Source organism: Vidua macroura, chromosome 25, assembly GCF_024509145.1.
Source record: "Vidua macroura isolate BioBank_ID:100142 chromosome 25, ASM2450914v1, whole genome shotgun sequence".
Classification (NCBI taxonomy): domain Eukaryota; kingdom Metazoa; phylum Chordata; class Aves; order Passeriformes; family Viduidae; genus Vidua; species Vidua macroura.
In genome coordinates this window covers 7,565,881-7,591,696 of record NC_071595.1, presented here as the reverse complement: position 1 = coordinate 7,591,696, position 25,816 = coordinate 7,565,881, and the positions used below count along the sequence as shown (strand labels likewise).

At 52.1% G+C, this 25,816-nt stretch overlaps 2 protein-coding genes across 3 annotated transcripts in view; both read left to right on the top strand.

Moving 5' to 3' along the window:
* The first annotated feature begins 4,858 nt into the window (after positions 1 to 4,858).
* Positions 4,859 to 17,866, top strand: LOC128818911 (CCN family member 2-like). Its single transcript, XM_053998694.1, has 5 exons — positions 4,859 to 5,117; positions 10,264 to 10,477; positions 14,260 to 14,511; positions 15,476 to 15,684; positions 15,893 to 17,866. The coding sequence occupies exons 1-5, from the start codon at positions 5,055 to 5,057 to the stop codon at positions 16,202 to 16,204; spliced, it is 1,050 nt and encodes a 349-aa protein (XP_053854669.1). The 5' UTR covers positions 4,859 to 5,054; the 3' UTR covers positions 16,205 to 17,866.
* A 937-nt stretch (positions 17,867 to 18,803) lies between these two features.
* EPB41 (erythrocyte membrane protein band 4.1) overlaps positions 18,804 to 25,816 on the top strand; it is a 95,601-nt gene continuing 88,588 nt past the window's right edge. The window contains exon 1 of one of the 2 annotated variants that reach the window (XM_053998683.1): positions 18,804 to 18,948. The gene's annotated coding sequence lies outside the window, so the exon portion shown is untranslated. Of the gene's footprint in view, positions 18,949 to 19,215; positions 19,263 to 25,816 lie in introns of those variants that run through there. The other variant, XM_053998688.1, reaches the window with a different exon arrangement.

Genomic DNA, 25,816 nt, shown 5'->3' with positions numbered 1-25,816 from the left:
TATATATATATATATATATTTACAAGGACATCAGCAGCCACCTCACCCATCCCAAGTGTCACACCCCTTGATAAACTTCAATGTCACAATAAATCCTCAAATACAATAGTTCCTCCTGGAACTAATATAACTGTGGATTTCACAAGTCAACTCTGCAACCATGGACAAAATATGCCCCCTGCCTGACATCCCTTATGTTGTGGGCACAGCAGTGTGGTCTTGGGGCTGTGTATCTGGCAAGCTAGGCAGAGGGAATCCAGCTCTGCTGGAGCCAGCAGGTGTTTCCCTGCAGTCAGCAGTTCATTGCAGGGCTGTGCTGGAGTGAGGAGGGGGTTGTTTTCCTGCCCTTTCCATCCATAGGGAAGGGAAACCTTTGCACCCAGGTTGGAGTTAGACAAGGTGAAGCACTGAGCCTTTTCTGAACTCTGGTGCTGCATTTCTGTGACACTTATTTTTGACAATTTACAGCCACTACTGTGGTGCCACAGCTGATGCACTTGGACAACAGAGCCAGCAATCTCAGAAGGCTGTTCAGGAGCCCCAGCTCTTCTCCACTTATTAAAGGGAGCCTAGAAAGATTAGGCTACAAATGGAGATGCCTTAATTAATTTTCTATCAATTAGACAGCATGAATCTGACCTTAAATATCTTTCTAGACACACTGAGTTAGTGCTAACTTGAACTCAAACTCAGGTCTGGAAGAGCCCTTCTCAGCTGTTAATTCTCTGGGAACCATGTTGAGCCCAAAAAAATATCCAGGGCTGTTTATCTGTCTTGCCCCAAGACACAGAGACCAGCAGAACTCCTTCCCAGCCTTGCAGCAAACACAGACCCTTGAGAGACATTGGTGGGTTTTATTCTGTTACAAGTAATAAACCACAGATGGAGAAACCACCAGTGGCACTTGAGTCCCATAGCCCTGTACCAGCAGGAGAGAAGTGAAAGGGCCTAGCCCAACTTTAAAATTGCATTGCATCCTCAGACTGGATCAAAAAGCAGGGAAAGAACTCCTCCACGGCCCTGGATCTGGCACTTGTGACCAGACTGAGTGTGGGAGCAGGATGCATCAAGCAGGCAGCAGTGGCTGGGTAATGACCAAGGAAATATAACCCCTGTGTTTCTGACCATTGAGTTGGATGGATCTCGCCATCTCTGCTGGGCCAAGTTTGTGTTTGGTGTCATCAGGTTAAAAGAGTTTTATATCATCAGGTCAAAGGAGTCCCAAATGGGAATGAGAGCCTGTCATCCACTCCAGAGGTAACTTTTGCCAGAACTGACCAGCTGTGAGAACACAAACCTGCTGCAAGGCTCCAGAGGCCACCAGTGTGTTATGGGGGTGACCAAGCAGCTTTGGGACAGGAGAGTTCTGAAGTCACAGAGGACTGGGTGAGCACAATTCTCTGTACCACACTGCTTGTAACAGCTTATATTTTGGCTTCTGCAGACAGAGGGACATGGGGAGAGATCCTGCTGAGCCAAAAAACTGTGTGTGCGCTTGCCTTCATCTTATTCTTTGGCCTGACATGATTTTTAGCAATTATTTAAATATCTGCTTTTCAAATAACTATAAATCCAGAGAAGCTGTTGGTTGGGCATGGTGACTGAGCCCAGAAGAATGTAACAACATGTATTAAACACCCACTATTCTTTGCTTGGGGAAGATTTTAAGCAGGGATGCCATCTTTATCCCTTCACTTGAGGCAGCTCAGGCAAAAGGAAGAAATAAAAATTGGTGCTAACTTGGGTGTTTCCTGCCTTTGATCATTCTGAGTCACTCAACCATCATGTTCTTCTTTTACCTCTTGGCATGTCCAGCGGGGTTAGCAGCTCAGTTCTACCATGAGGGGTAGTTTTGGTTGTCCCAGTGCCCTATGAAATCTTGGACAATGGGTGGAGCGAGCTCCCAAAATCAAGGGATTTCCAGCTGATACTTCTTCACATCCTGCTTCTATAATCCAAGAGGTGGCTTGAAGGATGAATAGGATGGAACTTGGTGTGTTTTACTGTGGTAGTCTGTTATTTTACAGTTTGTCCTTCTGTAGGAGGGTTTTACATATTCCTTGTTATAAGTTTGTAATGGTTCATTCCATGTACCCCATTTGCCTTCCCTAATGGTTCGGTCCTGAGTTGTTTGCCCCAAGATTTTCCTGCCAAGTGTCTGTCAGTCTCCTTGTGCCTCCTTTGTTCCCTTCTGGAATATTCCCTGTCCTTCATCCCCTCCTCGAAGCAAGATTGGGGCGCAGGGATTGCTCCTTTCCCTTGCTGGCTTCTATTGGATAGCCTCACCCTGCACTGCTCCCCTAATGCCTTCCTACTGGTAAAAGGTTGTGTCCTCCCCTTATTCCCACCTCTCCTTAAAAGCTGGTTTTTGCCCTCAGTTATTGTCACTTGTCCCTGAATCCTCTGGGGAATAAAACTTCCTTGGAACTCAAACAAGCGATCCCTCTCTCTTCCTTTGCCTCGGTTTCTCGCGCTGTGCTGCTGCTGTGTCACCCACGCCACCGCCGCGTGCGGCAGGAGCTGCGAGCCCTGCGCACAGCGCCAGCCGCGGAGCTCAGCAGGGATCGGAGTGCGGCCCCTCTCGTGACTGCACACCGGGCTCGGGGAGTGAGCTGGATGGGGAACATCTTCCCTGTAACCGCAGAGTGCAGTTACATTTTACTGCCCTGGGATGGTGGAAGCATTCAGGTGGATGATCATGATGATGAGAAGCTTGGAAAGGAGGGTTTATAATCAAATTATTCTTTACATTTGTTGTAGGCTGAAAACTTAATCAGCCGTCATAATGCTGGCTTAGTCTGAATATTCCCCACGGAACTCCTGACAAGTGAGTGATGTTGGGATTTTGGCTGAACAGCTCATCCGAGGTCACACAGCAGGTTTATGTTAAAACAGAATTTGGAAGATCACAGTTCGAGGTGCAGCTGCTGCTTCTTATTGAATCACAGAATCATGGAATGGTTTGTGCTCATCCAGTGCCACTTCCTGCCATGGGCAGGGACACCTTCCACCATCCCAGTGTGCTCCAAGCCCCGTCCAACCTGGTCTTGGACACTTCCAGGGATAGAGCAACCATAGCTTCTCTGGGCAACCTGTGCCAAGGCCCCACCAGCCTCACAGGGAAGGATTTCTTCCTAATATCTAATCTAAACCTGTCCTCTTACAGCTTAAAGCTATTCCTCCTTGTCCTATCGATGCACAAAGGAGGATATCTTATTCTAGCAGAAGGAGGAATGGATTGAGCAACACATTACATACTGTCCTTTTAAAAAGCCATAAATATGCTATCTTCCCATCTTCAGAGGCCCTGGAGGGGTCAGAATTCAGCTTTATATTTATATAAAGGGGTTTATATTCTTGCTGTGTGAGAAAATGAGAGCAGAAGTTTGCAGCACTTTATCCCTGTCTTATTTACAGGCAGATTTACAGGGAGAATGTCCTGGGAAATGTGAGCAGCTAATTTTAGGTGACAAATAGTTCAGGCCCTCCAAAAGGAGAAGGAATGTATCTGCAGCCAGACTGCCTGGAGCTCTGAACTGCCTGAGGACAGTGGATGTTTATGGCATCTCCAGAACCTGAAATCTTTTGTGTGCAGACATAATCGTCTGGTGTGCCACGAGCAGAGGTGGCTGTCACGGACGTGATTGTGAAATCCCCCATCTCATGGAAGAGGAGAAGAAGGTGCATCTGGGGTGGTTTGCACGGTGCTAATGCTCTCCAGCCCCAAACCCAAGGGGATTTCCAAATGCTAATTAATTAAGAATCCGAGCTTTCTGTTTCCAGTAGTGGACACACAGGGAGTGTGGAGGCTGATCTGGTGTTGCACAGGAACCTGAAAGGACAGGGATGAATTGCAGGGCTTGATTCCCAGCTAAACTGCCCTACCTTGGAGGCAGGAAGGAAGGAGGCTGAATTTAAATAACCCCCTACATACTCCCTGTGTTTTTTTCCATCTTCTTTTCCATCTTCTTGTTTCCCAGCACTCAGCTGGGAGGGGGACATGCTGGGGCTGCACTGCACAGTGCCTGGGCTTCCGGCCCGGCTTTGTAGTGGCTCAAAGAAGGCACCATCCCTTGCACCACTTCTCCCCGGGAAAGCTTCCTGACCCTAAGGAACGGCTCCATCTTTCTCAAGTCACTCCATATGTCCAGAGGCTCCTGTCCAATACCCAACTGCTCTGTCCCACCCTGGCCAGCGAGGACTAAGAGTGCCCTCTGCTGCACTCCTTCCGTGGCAGCGCTCTGCTTTCTCTTCGGGAATAAACAAAACGACCCTTTAACGCAAAACCCAACTCTTTCATGCTCGAAAGTTCTGCCGTTCTGGCTGTGCACAAGCCTGGTGCTGTATTTCAGCAGCAAACAGAAAGGATGATGACTCGAAATAAAGATGTGTGTGATCCTGCATCAATTCCAAAGCACTTTGGGGAACTGCTGTCCTTTATGAAAAACTTTCATCCAGGAGCTTTTCATTGCCTTGTAAAATACGCAGCTCCTCATGCAGGAGCTCTAATTATGAAACTTTCATTCCCCGGAGCTGACAGGTGATGCACAGCCAGACGTGATACCTGACAGCACCGAACTACCCATCCCTCCCTCCTGCTCAGACTCTGAACACCACAAATCTCTGTTTAATCACTCCTCAGCTCTTGCAGCCGAAAAGGAACGGTTGTAGGTAGGGAAAGGGGGTCTGCGTCAGGGAAAGCTGTGCCAAGCTTCATATTCGGAGGTAGAAAGAGGAAAAATTAAAAAAATAATTATCCTGCTTTTACTGGGGTTTGATTTACCCACCTGGAAAGTAACCAAGCTGCAGGCAGCGCTGGCAGCCCCGTAACCGCCGGAGCCGCAGGAATTCACTCGTGTTCCCTGGAATTTGGGCGTTTTTTGTTGCACCCTTTGGGGCTCCGTTCCAGCCCGTCACTCAGCGCGGGGCCCGCCCCTTGCAGAGGGTATTTAGGGAGAAGATGATGTACCGCTTGCTCCAAAGAGGTGGGAAGCTCCGAAGGAGCGGGAGGGAGTGGCCGGCAGCCTGGATCCCTGCCCTTCGCAGTACCCGGGATGCCTGGCAACTTGGGGACAGTGACCCGGACCCTGTTCCTGCTCCTCCTCGCCCCTGGCTGGGTACGTACGGCCCTGCAGCAGCTCTGCCTGGGCACTGCAGCTTCTTGCTTCGATGCATGCGAGGGCTTTGGGTTGAGAGACTCTTCCCGGCTGCCACCTGCTCCCGAGTTTCCGAGGGAAGCTGGGCTGGGGGCAGAGTGATGTAAATGTCCTGGGTAACTTGGACAATGGGTTGTTCAGCCCCTCCGCCCCCGGGGGCTGCCCCGTGTAACGTGTGTCATCCACGGGTCTCAGAGCTCCTGGCACACGGGAATGGGTTTTGTTTCCTCCTGCTCCTGGAAGCCAGAAATTCGCCCTGGTCTAGAAGCGGGAGAAGAGAGCAGAGAGAGAGGGGAAGTCAGTGAGTTTGTCATTACAAAGAGAAACAGTCTCATATCCCAGTTCCTTACTATCACCATCCTTCCCCAGCTGTCACTGAGTCCACCCAAAAGCAGTGATCCCGAGGGGAAAATTAGACTGCATCATCTCCAGGGCAGGATTTGCGCCTGTTTTCCTGTTAATACAAGTTCTTGAGAGAGCAGCTGATTCCTCTTAGGACATTTGAGTGCTGTTCTCATTTCAGCAGTATCAGGAACGTCACTGCCATCGTTAAATTGCTGTAAGTGCTTTTTGGCTCAGTGGAACTGGGTTCACAGAGCCCCTTGCAGGGCTTGTTGTGGTGAAAGAGGCAATCAGCTCCTGGTTGGTGAGGTCTGTCGGGTTGTTCCTGGCAGTTAACTTAGTGTGTGCCAGCCCCTTTCCTGCCAAGAATGTGAACTGAGCTGCAGTCTAAGGGAAACTGCTGCCATTTAGGGTGGGCATCTTGATTCTTACTCTGGCTCAGCTGTGGCAGCAACTTGTGGCTCATATAAACAATAACAAGCAATCCCACCACTGTGACCCTTGATTACCACTCTGAGACAGGTGATTTCCTCTAAACCTCAATGCCAAATGCCTCAGAAATGTGACTTTTGACTTTCTTTGAGCATTAGGTTGAATTCAGTGACCTTTGAGGTCTTTTCCAACCTTAATGATTCTGTGATGCTTTGTGCATTAAGACAGGAAATGAGAGCTGTTACTCCTGAATATTTCTCCTGTGTTGCTCAGAGGTGAGAGTAGCTCCAGAATTAGTGCGAGTTGTGTTTAGGCTCATCCTGGGCAGGTGTCTGTATCCCCGTGCTCTGTCTGTGAAGGGGGTCACTGGCTCTTGTCTCTCCAAAGGAGCTGTTGTACAATGTGCTGCAGCAGCTGTAGGAAGGCGTCTTTTGAGCCTGAGATGGAGAGAGAGCAGGGGTTATCCAAAGTACTTGGAGTTTGAAGGATGAATAGCTGTGTTTTGGCTGCTTAGTTTTTGGAGCACTAAAAGAACCAGCTGAGTGTTTATTATATCACCTCTACCTTGCAGCATTAACCCCTGGCTCCCAAAGCTCTTTGCAATCACCCAGCTCAGCTCAAAATTCACCTTTTCCTGCCCTCTGAGTGCAGTCATGAGCCCAAGAACATTTTAAAAATCCTCTTTGTTTTGGCTCCCTTAGCTGGTTCCCTGGGCTCCTGTGGACATTGCTCAGGAATGAGAAATCCAGAAGTGCCATGGACCTGCTGCAGTGGTGGGAGCTCATGTTGCACCACTTGTGCCCTCCTAAGGGTGCAGGGGAAGAGGTTTTATGTAAATATGAAGCAGGAAGAACATTCTCAATTTTTCTTGCCTGCAGGTAACTGGGTTTGGTTCTGGCAGTTTGGGAGGGAGCTTGTTCTGGCTTGTCAGCTGAGCAGACAGCTCTGGGGAGCCAGAGGTAGAGAACACAATGGAGTGGAACAGAGCAGGGGAATCCTCTGGTCTGAGTGTTGGCACTTCTGGCGTGGCTTGGCCATCACTCAGGGGTCCTGGGAGTCCCACAGCTTCACACACAGTGTTTGTGATGGATGCAAGAGCTGTCGGAAAAGCCAGGAGCAGGGAGAGCCAACATTCCAGGCTTTAGAACCTTCTTAGATCCATGGCCTTGATCTCTGAGTTGAATCCCTCTGGACCCAGGTCAGTGTCAGGTTATTGGGAAGAGCTGGGCTTTGTGTTACCTTTAGGTGTGCAACAAAGCCCTGAATTCCAATCCTGGCAGCTCTTGGGAACAGTTTGTGGAGTTCTTTGGGGCAGTTTTAAGGCAGTTATTTGGGCAGAAGAACCAGAAGCAGCCCTTGGAAAGAATGCAGGGTGAACCAATATAATCCACTATTCAGCCTCTCTGAAAGAAAATTTTGTAATGGAGGGCTCAAGGAAGTTGGTTGAACATTGACTTTTTCCCAGCTATTCCCCACTGGAGAGCCTCCCTGGCCAGGCAGTTTTTCAATGCTCTGGCTGTTTGGGTGTGTATGAGCCAAACTCCATTCCAGCTCATTCCCTCCTCTACCAGGCCTAGGAGAGCAGCAGGAATTATAAATAGCTTGGGCTGACTTTGCTCAGCAATAAAACCAGCAAACAGGAGCCCCAACACCTCCTGAGCAATGGAAGGAGACACATCTGAGCCGACTGGGAGCATCTGGGAGTATTTAGAAGGGTCCTGAAAATCATGATGAATTGGGCTTTTGAGCTGATGGCTGGGGGAGCTGAGGTACAGCATAGGTGGGTGCATGGTCACCAGCTGGTCTCTGATACAACAGAGATCTGAATCCAGATGTTCTCCTGCTGAAAAGCAGCTGTGATACAATGAGGAAGTAAAGCTGCTGTGAACAGAAGGTAAAACCAGGTGGGCTGGTTTATGTGGGTGAGTTATTAAGGAAATAACTAGTGCCAGCCATGATTAATGAGGGTGTGAAAGAAAAAAACACAGAATTGTAAAATCATGGAATAGTTTGGGTTGGAAGGGATCTTGAAGATCATCCACTTCCATCCACCTGTCATGGGCAGGGGCATCTTCCACTAGACCAGGTTGCTCCAAGCCCTCTCTAGCCTGGTCTTGGACATTTCCAGGGGTGAGACGACTCAGCTGGGTTTAAAGCTGTTGCATTCTCTTATCCCCAAAGAGCTTGGTTTGGTTTGCATTTCAGCAGGAGAGCTATTTTGGGACTGTTTCTTTCTATGGCCTGTGGCTGACACTGCATTGGAAAATGCTTGTTATTATTTTTTTATTAAGTGCATGGATTACACCTTGATATAGATCCCATGTTAGGAATGCTTTGTTTCTTGTGTGATCTCATGCACCCCCCCACAACTCATCTAGGACTGAATAACACATTCCTTGGCAGCTCCAGCAGCTGGAGCTGGAAAAAAGTAGGGAAGATTTCTGTATTTTTAGTTCTTTTAATGCACTTCAGGAGTTGGGAATTGATTCCTGGGACAAGCCAGGTTCTGGTGAGTGGCTCCAGGGCTGGGAACAGCTGGGCTGCAGGCTGGAGAGGCTTGTTTCCAAAATACTTAGTGCTAGGAGTTATCCAGGAGAATTATGCTGATTCCTGCTGAAGAGGGAGACTTTGGAAGGATTCACCACTTGGGACTACCTGAGGGAATGGCTGGAGCTGTTTCAGGAGTAGTTTAGATGGATATTAGGAAAAGGTTCTTCTCCCAGAGGGTGCTGGCACTGCTCAGGCTCCCCAGGGAATGGTCATGTCCCCAGAGCTCCAGCAGCATTTGGACAACGCTCTCAGGCACAGGGTGGGATTGTTGGGGTGTCTGTGCAGGGACAGGGGTGGTACTCCATGATCCTTGTGGGTCCCTCCCGACTTGGACATTCCATGATTTTGAGGGAATATTTAGCCCAATCCCAGTCCCACAAGTGCTGTGTTGGTGACACAGCTGTACAAAGAAGCTGGCACATTCTGACCCCACACGAACTGAAGTCAGAGCAACAGTCCAAACAGCTGGAAGTTTTCCTACTCTGGTTGGTGACAGACACAATATCCAAGGAAGCTATTTCACAAGTGAGGGCTGGATGGAATCTGACAAGTGCAAACAGAGCCATAACAAGATACATTTTTTGACCTGTTCCAGGTGTGTGTCCCCCTCCCTGCTGCCCTCAAGGCTGTTACCAGCTCAGCTGCTGCTCTCCTGGGGTGACAGCAGAGCTGTGAGGAGTCTGCCCCATTGGATGCTTCCCTCTCCACCCCGCTCATAGCAGTGCGGGATCCCGGAGTGTTTTGGTGGCATCCTCCATGTGCCAGGGTTGTGTCAGCTCTGGGTGTGAGCTGAGCTGTGTCAAGAATAGTGGAGTGGTGCATGGAATGGGGCAAGGGGGAATTTGGATGGGCAGGATCTGAACAGCAAACCAGGCTGGAGCTGGCACTGTTGTTTCTGAGGAGGTTTCAGAGGATCTCTAGAGGCCACATGTTCTGTGCTCTGTTCACAGTCAGGGTGTTGCATCTTGCCCAAATCTGGGCACAGCCAGAGCTGAGCTGGTGCTCCTGCTCTGAGCTGATGCAGAACAGGGATGGCACACACTCAGTGACTGGGATGCTGGACCCATCTGGGTTTTCCAGAGCAGGTAATCCTGCTTCAGCTGTAGCCTGGTCTCTGTTTGGTGTCTGAAGTGTCATGAAGCCAAGGGTGGGTTTCAAGGGCTGTCCAGTGAAATGCTGCCAAAGGGGGGCATCAGGGCACTCACAAGGTCCCCAGGAAGGCTGGCTATGCTGCGTTCCTTGGAAAATGGAAAGGAGAGGGCGCATGTAATAAGGAAGAAAGTGTGAGATGCAGGGGACAAAATGAAACTTGCGAGCTTCTGGGTTGGTTTTCAGCATCCCCACAGTCCCACTGCCTGGCTTTGGGCAAGCCCTGTTGCTGTGCACATTGTTTTTTCAGCTTCCACTGTGTCTGATGGTGGTGCAGAGACTTTGATGGTTGTCCTGTGTAGAAGCTGGCATTCCTTGCTGTTAGTGATTACTACTTTATTGCTTCCAGGGAGGGTGAGCTGTGCAGGGGACTCTGAGCTATCGCTTGTCCCGTTTGGTTTCGATCTGCTTCCAAGAGGCATCTTTTTTTTTTTTTACTCTTGAGCTCCAGATGAAGTAGGGATGAGGAAAACATGAGTCCTGTGAGTCCTTGGGAGCTGCAGACACCCCTCTGCAGCAGGGCTGTTCCCCCTCTCTTCTGTGGTATCTGTGCTTTCAGCAGAGCCGTGTTTTTCCTCTCCCTGTCCAGTGCCTTGCAATAGACTCATTCTTTCCATGGCTTTTTGCCTTCCAGGTAGAACCACAGGCCTGCACGTTCCCATGCCAGTGTCCCTCCCAGCCTCTGCAGTGCCCTGCGGGTACCAGCCATGTGTGGGATGCCTGTGGCTGCTGCAAGGTGTGTGCCCAGCAGCTGGGTGAGCTCTGCTCCTTGCACAGGCCCTGTGACCATCACAAGGGACTCTACTGTGACTTCTCCAAAATCCACAGAGGCAGTGGGATCTGCTTAGGTGAGAGCTGCGGGTTCTGTCCTTGTGTGGCTTTTCTGTGGTGCCTCCCCAGAATACCCATTAGAATTTCCTTGGAGCTTCATCCAGTGTCATGCTGGGAGATCAGTGCCAGCCCCGGGAAGAGCAGATCCCCTGGCACACACACAGCTGGCTTCTCACAGCTCCAGTGGGGCATGAATGGGGCTGTGGGACTCTCCTGTGTCCTGTGACATCCTCAGGGGACATCCTCTACCCTTTGGGCAAATATCAGCAGTCTGAGCTCTTACTGAAAGTACTTTTCCTTGAAATATCCTACCCCAAATCCCTCTGCCTTGTGCCATGCGTGGGTGTTCTGCACTTGGCTGCTCCTATGCAAGAGGCAAAATGTATTTCTGGCCATAGCATGTGGGAGGAGCTGAACATCTCCTTCACCATATTGTGTCTGAGTGGAACATGAGAATTCCTGAGCCAGGTAATGCAAATGCAGAAACTGCTTTATCTCCTGACACCCCTTTTCATCTAGAAAAGAAAAAAAAAAATTTAATGTATTTTTTAGTAGTTCCTTCTGAAACAAGCAGAAATTATTTTGGTCTAGAGGAAAATAAGTGTTTCTGCAACCTCCTGGTCTTTGTTTAAAAACAAGACTCCTCTGCCCCATCTCTGAGAGGAGCTGACATTTTTTTCTTAAATTTCAAAATAATCAGGAAGACCTAAGAGTTGGCAGTTTGGTGTGAGTACTTAGGGAAATGTTTGGCCACAGCACTGGATGTCTCTGGAAATGATCCAGCACCAACCTGACACAGAATCATAGTATCATGGAATGGTTTATCTTGGAAAGGATCTTAAAGCTCTTCTTGAGCCACCCCCTGCCATGGGTGGGGACACCTTCCACTATCCCAGTTTGCTCAGTCTCATCCAGCCTGGCCTTAGACACTTCCAGGAATGGGGCAGCCACAACTTCTCTGGGCACCCTGTGCCAGGGCCTCAACAGCCTCACAGGGAAGAATTTCTTAATATCCCATTTATCCCTAGCCCTTGTCTAAATGAGTCTAACTTGTTGGTGTTTGCTCCTTCAAGAAGTTTTTACAAGTTGCTTCATTTTCATTCCCCAATTTTGGGGATTTTTGGAAGGCATGTGAGCTCCTGGTACTTTCCGCAGACATTGAGACACCTGAGAGCTGAGGATTGAAGCTTAATAAGGCAAACACAGGTGTGATGCCATCCAGCAGATGTGAGCTGCATGCTGCCTCATTCCAAATGGGAATGCGGTGTCTGTTTGTGGAGGGAAGGTAGCAAAACCACAGGAACAATTTCCTCAGGAGTGTGGGAGTCACCATTTCAAAATCCCTCCGTGAAGCCTTGAAATCCTTCTAATAAAGGTGCTTTGTATTCAGCAGACATCCAGGCTTGATCCAAACATTTGAAGTGATTCTGCTGTAGAGGAAATCAGAATTGCAGACACAATCGTCCTTCCTGATTTTAAATGAGAAATTAGTCTTTTCACAGCAAAAACTGTAGTGACCAGGGGCCAGGATTTATTTCTAAAATGGGCTGAGGATTTGGGCCATAACACCCTTGGGTGACGTTTTTTTATGACGTCCACATGGATCTGTTGGAAGATGGGGGATTTTGGAGGCAGTGAAGGAAGCTGGAGGAGTGAATCAGAGGAAAGGAAAGATCAATGTTTTGACTTAAATTTATCCAAATAAGCAGATGTGCTGGAAGGAGAAAAGGAGCTGAGGTATCATTGGAAAAGTATCATGCTCAAGTATCATGGGAAAAGTGTCTCAGTTGAGACCAGTCTGTAGGCTGTACTGGGAGAGATGGGAAGGGAACCATCAGAGGGAAACTTATTTTATATTTGTGTAATATTAGCACATTCCACATATTTCAGAGGAATCCTTTCCTTCCTGCGGAGACCTCAGAGTATCAGAAAGGTAGAGAGGATCCTGTAGTAACTCTAAAGTAGGGGTCCTACGGGTGATAAGGGGCGCAGGGAGCTGGTAGAGCTTTATGGAGCAGCTCTTTCAGCAGTGCCGTATCCCGAGGAAAAGGGCAAAAGCCTTGGCTGGACTTGGTGTTTGGGCGTGGTTGGTGCCAGGCAGAGCCAGGGAATAAAGAGCTGGATCACTTAACAGGTGCTGTCTTTTCGGAGCCTTAATGCGATCAGGCCAGTGGGAAAGGGAGATCATGGAGGGTAATGAAGGGCACAACAGAGCGATTGAGTTTGGAAAACACAGTCAACCCCTGGAGCGGGCTGCTGTTCTTTGGGAAGGGAGGGAGGAGAGGGAACAGCATGATCCACTCACTGGGATGGGAGAGAGTGTTTAAAAATAAGTATGAATGGTTGTATAGAGGGATGGTGGATGGATGGCTTCCACTTTGATGGAAAAAGTGAGGATTTTGAAGTGTCAAAGTTGGAGCACAGGAGTATTTTTATCCCAGTGACATTGTAAAGATGAGATTCAGGTCTTGCACCAGAAGGACAGAAGGATTTGTGTCCCTTCAAGGGATAGAGATGGGATGGAAAGAGATTCTTACTCCTTGTTTGATTCAAATGCTTTCTGTCTGAAACAGTGTCCCCCGGGCGAGCAGGACTTAGGGAAAAACAGATCAGGTTCCCTGGGAAGCCTCCCCAAGCAGTCAAAAATCCTTCCTTTTGGTAACTTCCCCATAGAGGTTTGCATGGATTTTTTTTTTTTTTTTTAAGGTTCAGGATTGCAGAAAACAGCAGCTGCTGAAAACTGTCCAAAATCAAGATTTCTGTTCTGTGAAAACTCTGAGATTTCAACATTGAATTTCAAGCTGAGAGAAAAAAAAATACATTAAAGATACATATATATAAAAGTATTTTTTAAAAAAACAACCTCAAAACTTTCCCTTTCCATTCTATCCAAATATTTCATCTTGATCTTTATAGTATCAAAATAATTAATGAGTAAAATGCTTCCCTCTATGGATACTATCCCATGAGTATTTTGGTTGAGCATAAAGGAAATCTTTCATATCAAATGGTTCAGTTGGTTCTTCTTGAAAACATTATTGATCTTAATCAGGTAAGAGATTTCTGCTGGAAAGCTTCACTGGGAAAGTTCTGGCTAATGCACTCGTAAGAACTTGGGAACATTGTCGTGCTTGCAGAGTAAAGGTTGCTGCTCTATGTCAGATATTGTTGAGTTTCCTTTTTTTTTGCCCATTTAAGTTTTATTGGGAAGGAGGCAGAGATTGGTAGGAGGTCTGGAGATGAGAGATCCAGAGATCAGAAGGGTGAGAACTGGAAAGAAATTGGGGCTGGAAGGAGGAGGAAGAGATTTGTACATCACAGAGGGGCCAAAAAGGTCACCATCCCAAAGTATCCTTTTCATTTGTAGGTACCATTTGCATGGGGGAACCAGCCATTCTTAGAAGAGTGTTGCCTGTTGGTATCCCAGGAGTACTGAGGAGCAAGGCCATGCTCACATGCCATATCAGGAATATGTCTTGCACAGCACCACTGACCGGTCACTTTGAGGTGGTTGGGAAGAACTCTGACAGGCTCTTTACAGGCACCAAACACAAAATCATACTTAGTAGCTCAACCAAATGGAAAAGAATTTTTTTTAGAGAATTTTGGGAGGACCAGCACTTCGGAAAAATCAGTGTCAGAAATAGCCTTGGGTCCAGGGAGGCAAATAGGATATATTCAGCACTGGTATGGCAGAGCAGAGGAGGATGGGCTCTGTCCCTCCTCAGGAGCTCTGTGTCCCCAAGACAGGGCTTCTGCCTTCCGCTTACTCCTCCTTCTCCTCCTCTTCCTCCCCCAGCTCATGCGGGTGCAACATGTGACCTGCTGGGCAAGATCTACCTCAACGGGGAGAGCTTCCAGCCCACATGCAAACTGCAGTGCATCTGCATGGCCGGGGCCATCGGCTGCACCCCGCTCTGCTCCGATGACCTGCGCCTGCCGTCCCCAGAGTGCCCCAACCCCCGGAGGGTGAAGTTCCACAACAAGTGCTGCGAGGAGTGGGTGTGTGAGGAGGGCAGCGAGGATAACCGCTTTGGAACAGCCATGGCAGGTCAGTGGGGCACGTGGGATGGGGCTGGGAGCTGTTTGCTGGGGAAGAGGGGTGGATTTGGGGCACTGACTGGTTTGGGGCTGGTGGTGGCTTTGTGCATCATCATGATGGGGGTGAATACCAAGTGTTGTGTTCCAGAGCTAAACACCAGCCCACCCAGGTGCTCTATCACTCCTCTTCCCAGCTGGACAAGGGGGAGAAAATAAATGGAAAGTGACTTGCAGGTTGAGATAAGGTAGTTTACTAAAGCAAAAGGGAAAGTTTGCATGTGCACAAGCAGAGAGAAAAAACATAGATTTATTCTTTACTTCTTGTCATCAAGTGGTGCCCAGCCACTTCCTGGGAAGCAGGGCTTCAGCACATGGAGCAGTTGCACCAGAAGGCAAATATTGTGAATAGCAAATTCCCCCTCCCCTCTCTTCCTCCTCCTTTCCTTAGCTTTTATATCTGAGCTGACAGGACACGGTCTGGAATATCCCTGTGGTAAATTTGGGTCAGCTGTCTTGGCTGTGTCCACTCCCAGGATCTTGCCCACTCCCAGCCCCTTCATCAGGGGAGAATGTTGGAGAGACATTGGTGATGCTGTGCCAACCCTGCCCAGCAGTAGCCAAAAACACTGGTGTGTTACCAACACCTTTCCAACTCCCACTGCAGAGCACAGCACTGGAACGGCTGCTCAACTCCAGCTCAGCCAGACCCAATACAAAGTGAAACCTCAGTGATGCTATGGGAAATCTCCTGTGTCCTGAAGTGTCACAGCAGACCTGTCTGGAGCTGGGCTATGTAGGAAATGGCCCCTGCTCACATGCATCCCCTTTCTGCTGAGAGACCAAGCATCTCATGGGATGGGCCAGACCTTTGCTAATGTTCCTGAAGTGTTAAACTGAGTTGGGAGCAGCCATGGAGCTGCCACTCTTTGTCCAAAGCCCTGAGCCTTGCCTTGTGTCTCTTCCTCATGGCTCAGTTTTCAGGGAGGATCCAGCTCATAAGCCGGAGCTGAACATCCTGCAGGAGAACTGCTTGGTGCAGACCACAGAGTGGAGCACGTGCTCCCGGAGCTGTGGAATGGGCATCTCCACCCGTGTGACCAACAACAACCCCCAGTGCCGCCTGGAGAAGGAGACCCGGCTCTGCATGGTCCGGCCCTGCGACTTCTCCACGGAGAAAACCAAGGTACGGTGAGGTACAGTGCTGGAAGGGAGGGGACATGGCACCCCAAATGCTGGGGACAGCCTTGGGAATGATCCTGGCTCAAAGGGTTTGCTCTGTGCTTCCACTTCCTCTGTCCAATGTGTCCCATAGCCCAGTGATGGGGTCAGAGCACAGGCCTCAGTGCATCTTTCCTGTCATGTCCATGGTAATCCATCTGCTCTCTCCCTAGAAGGGAAAGAAGTGTGTGCAGACCCCAAAGCAGCGGCAGAGCCTCCACTTTGAGTTTTCAGGATGCACCAGCAGCCGCTCCTACCGGCCCCGGTTCTGCGGCAGCTGCTCAGACGGGCGCTGCTGCACCCCGTTCCTGACCAGCACCATGGATGTGGAGTTCCACTGCCCTGAGGGGGACTTCTTCCAGAGGAAGATGATGTTCATCAAGATGTGCTCCTGCCACTATGACTGCCCCCGAGACAATGACATCTTCCTGGCCACATATCACCGTTGGATGATCGGAGACCATGTCAAGATTGAACAGCAGTAGCCCTGTCTTGCTGGATCTGAGGCGTGCAGGAGGGCTCTGCAATGCTGTTGTGGCTGTGTCCTGGCCAACGCAGCCTCTTCCCCTTCTGTGAGGGGCTGTGCTTTCCACAGCAGCACCATTCACACCAGTGGTCCCTGTGGTTTTCCCAATGAGCCAAGGGAGGAGCCTCTGACCTCCACCCACAGTGGTGCAAAGGTCAGTGAAGAAACCAGAAACAAGCTTGAGCTGCAAACTTGATTCGTATTCCTGCTGGCCGGAAGGGAGAGTGGATCAAAGTCATGTGGTCCTGCCTGTCTCCAGCCCAGAGCACAATTCCTGATTCAGATCCCGAGAATTCTTCCAGCATGAACTGGGGGTGGACCAGGCTCTGTCCCCTGAAGGTGCTGCTCTGGGCAGCTTTTAGTGCCTTGACGAGCATTTCATAGAACCATGGAGTGGTTTGGGTTGAAAGGCACTTTAAAGCTCATCTAGTTTGAACCCCCTCTCATGGACAGGGACACTTTCCACTAGCCCTGGCTGCCCCAAGCCCCATCCAACCTGGCCTTAGACACTTCCAGGATTGGGGATGGAGCAGCCACAGCTTCTCTGGGCAACCTGTGCCAGGGCCTCACCAGCCTCACAGGAAGGAACTTCTTCCTAATCTTGTCAGAAATGGCTCTGAGCTTGTGGGTCCAGTCCCTCTCCCACCCCACACATGCACAGTGAGGCTGCAGCTGTTTCAGCTCTGCAGTCTTTGCTCTGGATGTTTGTAAGTAGGAGGAGCACTGTTCAGCTCCAGTCTCCCTGGAGAGTTTAAGGTACTGGCAAGAGAAATTCTCCTATTTGTATATGGAGCAGATCCCATCTGGAGTTTCTGGGGCAGTGCCATGGGGAGCTGTTGGCACTGGTGTCTCCAGCAGTGGAATTTCCTCCTGGCCACAGACCTGGCAGAGAGGACCCCATTGCCAGTCCATAGTGCCAGGAAAGGCCACCAGCAGCCAGTGCCAGTGGTATGTCCCACAGCACGTTGGCAGCTTTGTGGGACTGCTAAGGTCTTTTCAAGTGTGGAAAAATCTTCTGAGTTTTAGCAGAAACATCCAGGTACAGGACCTGATGCTGGTTTTTAAGTCATCCTTGCCTATCACCATTGGAAATCATGAAGCATTTCTGTTCCAGCCAGGCAGGAGCAGCAGCCCCAAGGCTTCACCTCACTGTATCTTCCTGCGCCAAATTAGAGCCTGATGCCAAGGAACATTCCCAGCTGTCCCCAACTGCTGCCCTGAATTTCCAGACTGCTGACACACCAGCTCAGGGCCCATATTCCATCCCAGCTTCTGTTCTTTCTCTCAGCCTGCAGCAGCTCGTGAGTCTTCACCCTCCTGTCATCAATTTGAACTGTAAATAATTTATCTGATGATGTTTCTGTTCTTAAGGCCTTTGTGCAATCCTGAGATCCTGTTGGCACAGCCCTGCTCAGGCTTTTAACCCCTCTCTGAGCTTCTCTCCTGCCATTCATACAGTTGCTGAGTCTCAAACCACCCTGAGGTTGCACTTTACTCAATGCTAATAAATATCTCTATTTTTTAGATCTCTGAACTCATCCCTTTGTGTGAGGCTCCTGCCTGGTTCCCCTGCTGATCTTTCCCCAGTGCTGGGACCCTCTGGAGAGTTGATGGCTGGGTGCTGGAGGGGAGGGGGTGACAGGGGTTTCTTTTCATGTTCCCAAATAGCAGCAGGATTGATCTTAGTGTTTCACAGACACCTCTGCGGCCCACAAAACACAGCTCCTCCCTCCACGGCTTGGAGGGGGGGACAAGCAGAGCCCTCCTCTGCCTGCAGAAGGACCCACAAGTCCTTAATACCAGATTAAAAATAACCCCGGGAGCAGATGTGAGCAGAAGTCGGTGATAACAGGGCCAGAATGCAAGGGGCTTTGCAGTGGCTTAACAGCTTATGGATTCATCCCCCTCTCATCACATTAGCGGGGACTCCCCCCTCTCTCACTCTGCAGGGCCTAGAGGTTCTTCCTGCCCCCAAACCTTCATCCTCACCGGGGAAGGCTTAGGGCTTCCCGGGAGGGGCGGATGGGGGGGAACAAACACCCTGCCACGCTGGAGCTGCGTGGCGTTGAGGTTCTGAGCTCAGGGCAGGATCCGGCCCGCGCCCCTCTGGCGGCTGCAGAGGCCCCGGGAGAGGCAGCGGGGGACGCGCAGTGACGGTCCTCGCAGCGCCCCCAGGGCGGTGACCACCGGGTGCCAGCAGGAACCCCCCCATGGGGACACCCCGTCCCCAGGGCAGGGTACAGGGGAGTGCGGGGCCCCTGCGGTGCTGGGGGGACTCGGCTGCGGAGCGTGACCCCGGGTAGCACCCGCTGGGCGCTCCAGCCCAGTCCCGGCACCCAGCGCCACCGCAAGGCCACCACCGCAAGGCCACCACCGCCAAGCCAGCGGAGACGGCAGCGAGGCCCTCGGTGCCGGGGCCGAGTTCCATCCTGCCGCCGCCTCCAGCCCCGTCCTCGCGGGGGCCCCATTCCGCCTTATCTCCGCAGCCGCCGCCTGCGCGGCACCGATAACCCGGGCGTGGCCCCGGGGATGGGGTCGGATGTGGGGGCAGCCTCAGTGACCCTGACGCCCTTACCGGCTCCGGCCGCGCCGCCGCCTCCCGCGGTGGGCCCAGGACGGGGACACCGCCGGCTCCTCCAGCCCATAGCAAGGACGGGGTTTTCCCTAAGAAAGCTTCGGAAAATAGTGAAAATAACCAAAAAGGTCTGCAAAAGCCCTGATTCTGCCGGTTTGGGTGGGCTTTGGGCCTCTGCCTTGGCGCGGGGGCACCTTCTCCTTATTTGGGCCTATGACGTCACGGGAGCGCTGGGAGGAATCGCCTGGCCCCGCCCCCCCGCCCGGCACCTGCGGGCCCCGCCCACTGCAGCGGCGCGCGCCGGCCCCGCCCCCTCCGCGCTGTGACGGGCGGGGGCGACAGCCGGTGGGCGTGGCCAAGGGGGCTGGTGCGGTGACGTAAAGGGGCGGGGGCGGGGCCGGCGGTGCAGGTGGAGACAGCGCGGAGCGGAGTGGCGGCCCCGGTGAGCGGGGGCAGGTGAAGTTCCTCGTGTCGGGCCTGTTTGGGGCGAGAGGGCTTTTGAGGGGAGGGTGAGGGCTGTAGGGGTCAAGCAGGTTGCGGGGGTGCTGTGGGGGTCCTGGGGTGCTTTGGGGGGTACAGGGGTCAGGTAGGTTCTGGAGGATTTGGGGCTCCCTAGAGGGACCCATAGTGGGTCAGTCTGGTCATGGGCTGCAGGGTTGTAGGAAGAGCTGTGGTGCTGTGGGGGCGCATGGGGGCTCAGGCTGGTAATAGAGTGGAGGGGTTGCCAGGGGACATGGGATGCTATGAAGCAGGGGATCTCTGGTGGGGTCAGGCTGGATGTGGGGTGATCTGGGGCTGTGGGAACCAGGGGCACCCGTAGAGGTCGAGCTGCATGTGAGGTGGTTTAGGGTGCTCAAGGGTTTGGGGGGTGGGGGTGGGGATGTCAGTCTAGGTGTGGGGGACCCACGGTGACTGAGGTGTGAAGCAGGGGGTTATGGAGAAATGGGGGATGTTCGGGGGCTGGGGGAGACTAGGGAAGCACCTGCAGCGCTGTCAGGAAGCCTATGGGGCAGAAGGGAAGTGAGGTGCTCTGGAGTGGGGAGATCCCTAGTAGGGTCAGGCTGGGTGTGCGGGGAATGGGGTGCACTAGGGCTGTCCTAGAGACTCTAAGTTGGGGCTGCAGGGGAGGATGTGGGGTGGAGGGCCACCCACAGTGGGTTCATACTCAGGAGGTGGATGGGGCCCTGCCTCACGGGGAGTGGCCAGCCCTGGGACTCGGATGTTTCCCCCCATACTGTTGTTTCCTCTGATGCAGTGGAGGGGAAAGGGCAGGTGCAGCCTCGGGGAGTGGGGTCCCCCCTGCACCCCACAGTCACGGCGGCAGCACTGGTGTCCGTTCCTGGGAGGTGGCAGCTCCTGCTTTGGCATTTGGGTCCGGCTCTGGTTCTTGGAGCATTCGGTGTTGCTGGGGCTGTGCCAGAGATGCAGCAGCTCAGCCTGTGGCTTCGGGGCGATCTCTTCCCGAGACACCGTCTGTGCCCGCCGGTTCGGTTCCCAAAGCCAGCGGCGGTGGCCGAGCTGCGGGGCGGCGGGGGCTGCTCCTGCCGTCGATCCCTGTCCCGGCGCCGGTCGGGGCCGCGCTGAACCCTCCCATCGACCTCCCCACACCCGGGGGGGGTCGATGTCTTCACGTCCCTCCTCGACGGGGACACTTTACGCAACCACAGGCGTGTGCGGCGTGCCCGGCGGTTCCTGCAATCTCTTCCTCTCCTGAATTTCGCCCTCCTGCAGTCGTGGTGGGGCGAGAGGCTGGTGAACCTGCTCTGGTGGACCTGCTCGTTAGTCCGTGCCGTTGGCTGTGCCGGCGGCGGGTCCGAGCGGCTGGTGGGATGGCAGGGGACAGCGGGGGACAGTGACTATCTTTAGGGTTGTGTTGCAATGAAGGGGTGTGCCTTGGCTCGGCACTGCCGGCAGCCGCCTCCTCGCCCGAGGATTGACTTACGCCGAGGCTCCCGCATGAGGGAAATCAACACTTGCTCTGCGGTCTGTGTGAGCAGGAGGGGCTGTGATGGGGCTGTGAGGCTGAGCCAGGGGTCGGACAGTATGGGGGCTGGTGTCAGTCACACACGCCCTGCATGAGGTCAGGCTGTGTGAGGTGTGCAGGGCCGAGGTTTGGGGTGCACTGTCAGCCCTCGGCATTGTCATGTGTCACACATGCTCTGCCACTGCCTGGCAGTGGGAACAGCTGAGCTGGAGCAAACAGCCAGCATGGGAAAGGTTGATGGTGCAGGGAATCTCTTCTGCCTCCTGGGAGAGAAGTTGCCCTGGAGCATGGGAGCAAGTTGGGTTCTTGCAAGGTGCATCCCAGAATGTTCCCATCCCTGTGCTCCCTTCCTGAGGCTTAGTGGAAGCATCTCCTACAGATGCACCTGTAGGAGAGAGCCAGTCTCAGGTCTCTTTTGAGTCCTGGTTCTGCCAGAGTAACCTGGTTAGTCCATGGGAGTAACTTGCACCAGAGTTGGCACTGAGGCTCCATGTTTGGCTTAATCCTTCCTCTGAGCCATTGCCCTGCTCATGGCCACTGTGCCTGTGGTGGTGCAGCTGCACCATGCCTGTCTCTGAGAGGAGGCAGCTGAAACTTGCGGAACAATTTGCATCCCCCCACGAGTACAGTTCCTCTCCCAGTTCCGGGGCCTGTGAAGACGTGGGTCTCCTCCAGCTCACGGTGCTGGCAGCCCCTCAGTTTCTCTGACAAAGTGGGGCTCATGCTGCTTCTGTCTGTGGTGATGGTAACGGTGAATCAGCAGAAGCAAAAAGTTGATCTGTGCATCAAACTGCTTCCCATGGTTGTGCTCAACATCTTCTGTAGACGTGGGCCACTCCTGTCCCTTCACTTCGCTTTTCCTTGTGCATAGGAGCAACTTCAGGCCTTTCCGAGAGGGCTTGAAACCTGCTGAGCAGTGAAAGTGCCTTCTCATCTGCAGCGGTGCTGCTGGGATGGATGAGGCTCCCTCTTCCTGACGCGCAGCCTGGCAGCTGCTGGAATTGCCTGCAGCCGCATCGCTCCGCACCGCGTGTTCCCCCTGGCTGGCATGGTCCTTTCAGAGCCAATGACGGGGAAGGGATTTCTCAGAGAAAAGGCAAACATCAGCTGTTTTCCGAGGAGGGCATTTTGGACTTATGTCACTGATTTAATATATAGCAAGGTTTTTCTGAGCTCCCTCCCCACCTATTCCCTGGAGGGGAAGGCAGGTTGCAGGTGGTCCCTGTCCCAGAGGGCAGGAATTGTCCTGTCTCTGCTAAGCAGTGTTTCACCTTTGTGTTCACAGCTGCAGGAAGAGGCTTGAGGCTGTGGTAGCTGGAAGTTTAGGGTCATAATTGCCTCTTGGCCACGCTGGATGCTGTGTTTGGAGGTGTGATTTGGGAAGGGGGCGGACTTGCCCATCATTAGCCCGGACGTGTCTCTTACTGAACTGCCCAGGAAGCAGGGGGATGTCTTGGTTGTCCTTTTTATGAGTTTTGCCTCGTGCAGTGATTTGTGAGCTCTGAGCTGGGATTCCTCAGGAGGGGCTGCAGTTGGTTGTCCCTATTTAGCCTGGGACCAGCACCCGGGGGACGAGCAGTCTCACGCAGCAGTTATCGCAATGAGGCCATGACGGTTCGGGTCCCTCATACCGTGATATTGGGAGTTTGTCATGCCATCCCCTTCTGAGCTGGTGGGAACAGCCAGGGTGGGCTGGCTGGGGCTCTGGGGTCTGGCCAAAGCAGCCACCACGGCTGCCCATCTCTCCCCACTAGAGGCTGCTGATGACCAGAGCATTTTCCATCCCTGCTCTGAGAAAGCACTGGGGTCTGGAATTTGCAGGGCTGAGCATCCCGGCCTGAGCTTTTCCTGCTGATTCACCTTGGAGACAGCAGTGCGCTTTCTTTGGCAATGGCTGGGTTCAGGGGACACATCTGCTCCCCTGCCAGGCTCACAATAGATCTCCCTACTTCATTAAGTCTTAATTAGGTAAATGCACCAGCACCATGTGCGAGGCCATTGCCAAGGGACATGGATCATGCGTGGAGCTGTGTACCCGGGATGCCGGCTACCGTCCTGCCTGCCTCAGGGTTTTTTCCAGCTGGGTGCTGAATGTGGAATGAGTTCAGGCTCTTGTATTGTTTTCCCAGAGGATGTGTGCACAGCGATAAGAGCTTCAGCCCTCTGGCATGGCTCAATTGTCAGAAAAGCCAAGGATTAGTTAAGCCATGGAAAGGATCCTTCACCTCTGGCCACAACCATGGTAAAGCCACCCTGTAGACACAAAGGAGACTCTTAGTCCAAGCCACCAAACACCTGGGCAGGTTGGGCTGGAAAACCGAGACCCTGGAAAGATGGTTAATCATGGTTAAAACAATGAGGTGTAAAATGAAAGGCAGTGGCTGCTGCTGTGGAACTGCCTGGGAAGGAATCTGTGGAGTTGCACAAGCCCCAGTGTCCTTGTTGGTGCAGGCAGTGCTGGGTGGGCAGTGTGGTGCCAGCTGGCTCTGGCACAGGGCACGGCTTCCCCGACAATGGCAGAGCAGCGCTTTACATAATCTGCGACTTGCCAAACAAGCTTGAAGGTCTGGAAAATCCTCCTGCTATTGTTCATGCTCAAAGTTTGCTAAATTTCCTGTTTTGATCTGCAGGGCTGGATTTTGTTTTGGGACCACAGTGGGGGAAAATGCTATTTGCACAGAGGGAAGAAAAGGGTATTTGTGGTGTTTAATCCATTCTCTGTAGATGAAACTATTTTTGTGATTCACAAGAGGTTCTGAGCAGCTGCTCACAGCTTTGTAGGGCTGCAGGACTCTCTGTCTATCCAATTAGTATGGTTTGTGTCTAGTCCCTTCCTGATGCCCCCCCCGAGAAAAGCCTGAACCACCAGATGAGGATGGGGCGCCATGGGCAGGGCTCACACAACCACCATCTGGGCTCCCGGCTCGGAGCCTGTGTCAGGACACAAATGCCGTGTTGGAACAGCTTTTTACTGTTTCAACCCCCTTAAGTCAGACCCCGAGGCTCTGGGAAGGCTCCAAAACTGCCACTCATTGGCAGATTTTAGGAGAAGAGGCTTGATGGGAACTTGAGGTGTCTTGTTGTGCTGTGTCAACCCTGGTTGGTGACTTCCCGGTGATTTGGAGCAGCTAGGAACCCCTCTGGGAGGATGCTGAGGCTGTGGGAGCCACCCCAGGCCCATCCCAGCCTGTGTAAGGCTGTGGGCTCGACCTGGATGTGTTTCCTGGCCCCTGAGAAGTGTTTTGGGGCATGGGGCCTGCCCTTGCTCCTCCATTTGCTCACCCCAAAGCCCTTTGCCAATACAAATAAAGCCTCCGTGTGCTATTCAATTAAATGAAGAAATCATGTTAAAATGTTTGTGGATAAATGACCGAGAAACTCGACTTTTCCTTCCATTCCTGGGAAAGGCAGGTTTTGTAACGAGGAATGAGGTGAAGTTCTTGCTGGTCCACTTACTGTGAGGCAAATTTTTGAGCCCTGGAAAGCAGCAGATGAGGAGGAACCTCAGCCTAACGGCATATATCCTCTTATTAGAGGTGGCTTTGAGTGCCTTTTATTTAGGTAATTACATCTGGCCACAGTTGACCAGAGCTGGATTTAAGGAGGGGAACATAAGGCTTGGCACGTGCTGGGAGCCTTTGGAGTTGACTGCAGTGGCATTACAGCAATCTGGTAGGTGTTGCTAACAAGGCAGTGCAGGGCAGCTATGGAGAAGCTCTGAGCCTTAGGGCCTGGAAAACTTGGTGTTGGCACTGACCTCAGCTTTGTGGGGGGGAGTGGGGTGGACTGATGCCTCAAAGCATCACCAGGGTGTTAAGGCAGCTGTGTATCATGCTGTATGTGACCTCCGTGACCTGATCCCTCTGATTGCTATGGTGGTTTAGGTGCTCACTGGATAGTACCAGCTTGTATTTCTATATCCACTCTCCAAAACCCCTTGGAGATGGATAAGCTGCTTGTAGGCACTTCAGAACTTGAGGGGAAGCTCTTTGTCTGTGCTGAGGGTACGTATTGGACAGGACAGCACATGTTGCCTCCCTGCCCCCAGGTGAACTCAAACGTTGAGTGTGGGAACAAGGGAGGGCAGATGTTAGCCCAGCACAGAGCCACGTTGAGCTGTAACGTGACTTTGTGCGTCTGTGTTGATGTTGTGCTGGAGGTGCCGTGTCTGATGTGGAGGTGAACCCCTCCCATATGGCCAGGATTGGCCTTGGCCAATCCGTGGCTGCTCAGAGGCTCACAGGCTGGCAGACGGGGTCAGCACTGCTTGAGAATTTCCTTGGGTGCAGAGTGGAGGCTTTTAATAGCAAACACAGTCATCTGCATCATGACATGGCCTGAAACTTGGCCCTAAGGATCCACTGGCAGCTGGGCACTTGCTGAGCAAGATGTCCCTGCCGGTTGGAATTTTTTTTAAGTGTTAAAGTAAAGTAAAATGGTTTTGAGTAAAAATTAAATAAGACTTAAACCTGTTGCTGGTGGGTTTGAGGTGCAGCTCCTCCCTGGAAGGTAGCCTGGAGGAACCCTGCCTTTCTGGGGAAGTTTATGTGGCCCCATCCCACTGTGCTGTGCTGACAGATCCCATACCTCAGCTGGGTGCCAAGACTTCAGCCTTCTAGGAAAGGCAGCAGGAGCCAGTATGGGTTTTCTTCTGCCATCCCGTGGGTGCCTGGAGCTGTGCGAGCAGCGTCCAGAGTTGCAGCGCTGCTTGCTTCATCCGAGCTGCCTTTGAGTGGGAACATACAAGATATGCAAGTGCAGAATTGATCTGTGCTGCTGACCAGGGTTGTTTCTGATGCTGCAGCTTTTTCTTCTGCTGTAGCATGAGGTGAATGTGATTTCGGCAGCTGCCTAGCTCTGGCAGTTTGCATCCTGCCTTCCCTACAAACTGTCTTCATCCTGCTCAGCTTCCTGACCCCTGTCCTAGTCAATACAAGGCTGTTATTGGAGCTCAGCAAGCCATGATGATCACATCCAAGTGCTGGACCTCGAGCCACCTGGCAGTGCTGGGC

What these genes read in the sequence shown, in the direction of transcription:
- LOC128818911 (XM_053998694.1), top strand. Translation starts at nt 5,055, where the DNA reads ATGCCTGGCAACTTGGGGACAGTGACCCGGACCCTGTTCCTGCTCCTC. An exon ending in AGGCAGTGGGATCTGCTTAG is followed by an intron (nt 10,478 to 14,259) that starts GTGAGAGCTGCG and finishes TTCCTCCCCCAG; the next exon opens with CTCATGCGGGTGCAACATGT. An exon ending in CTTTGGAACAGCCATGGCAG is followed by an intron (nt 14,512 to 15,475) that starts GTCAGTGGGGCA and finishes CTCATGGCTCAG; the next exon opens with TTTTCAGGGAGGATCCAGCT.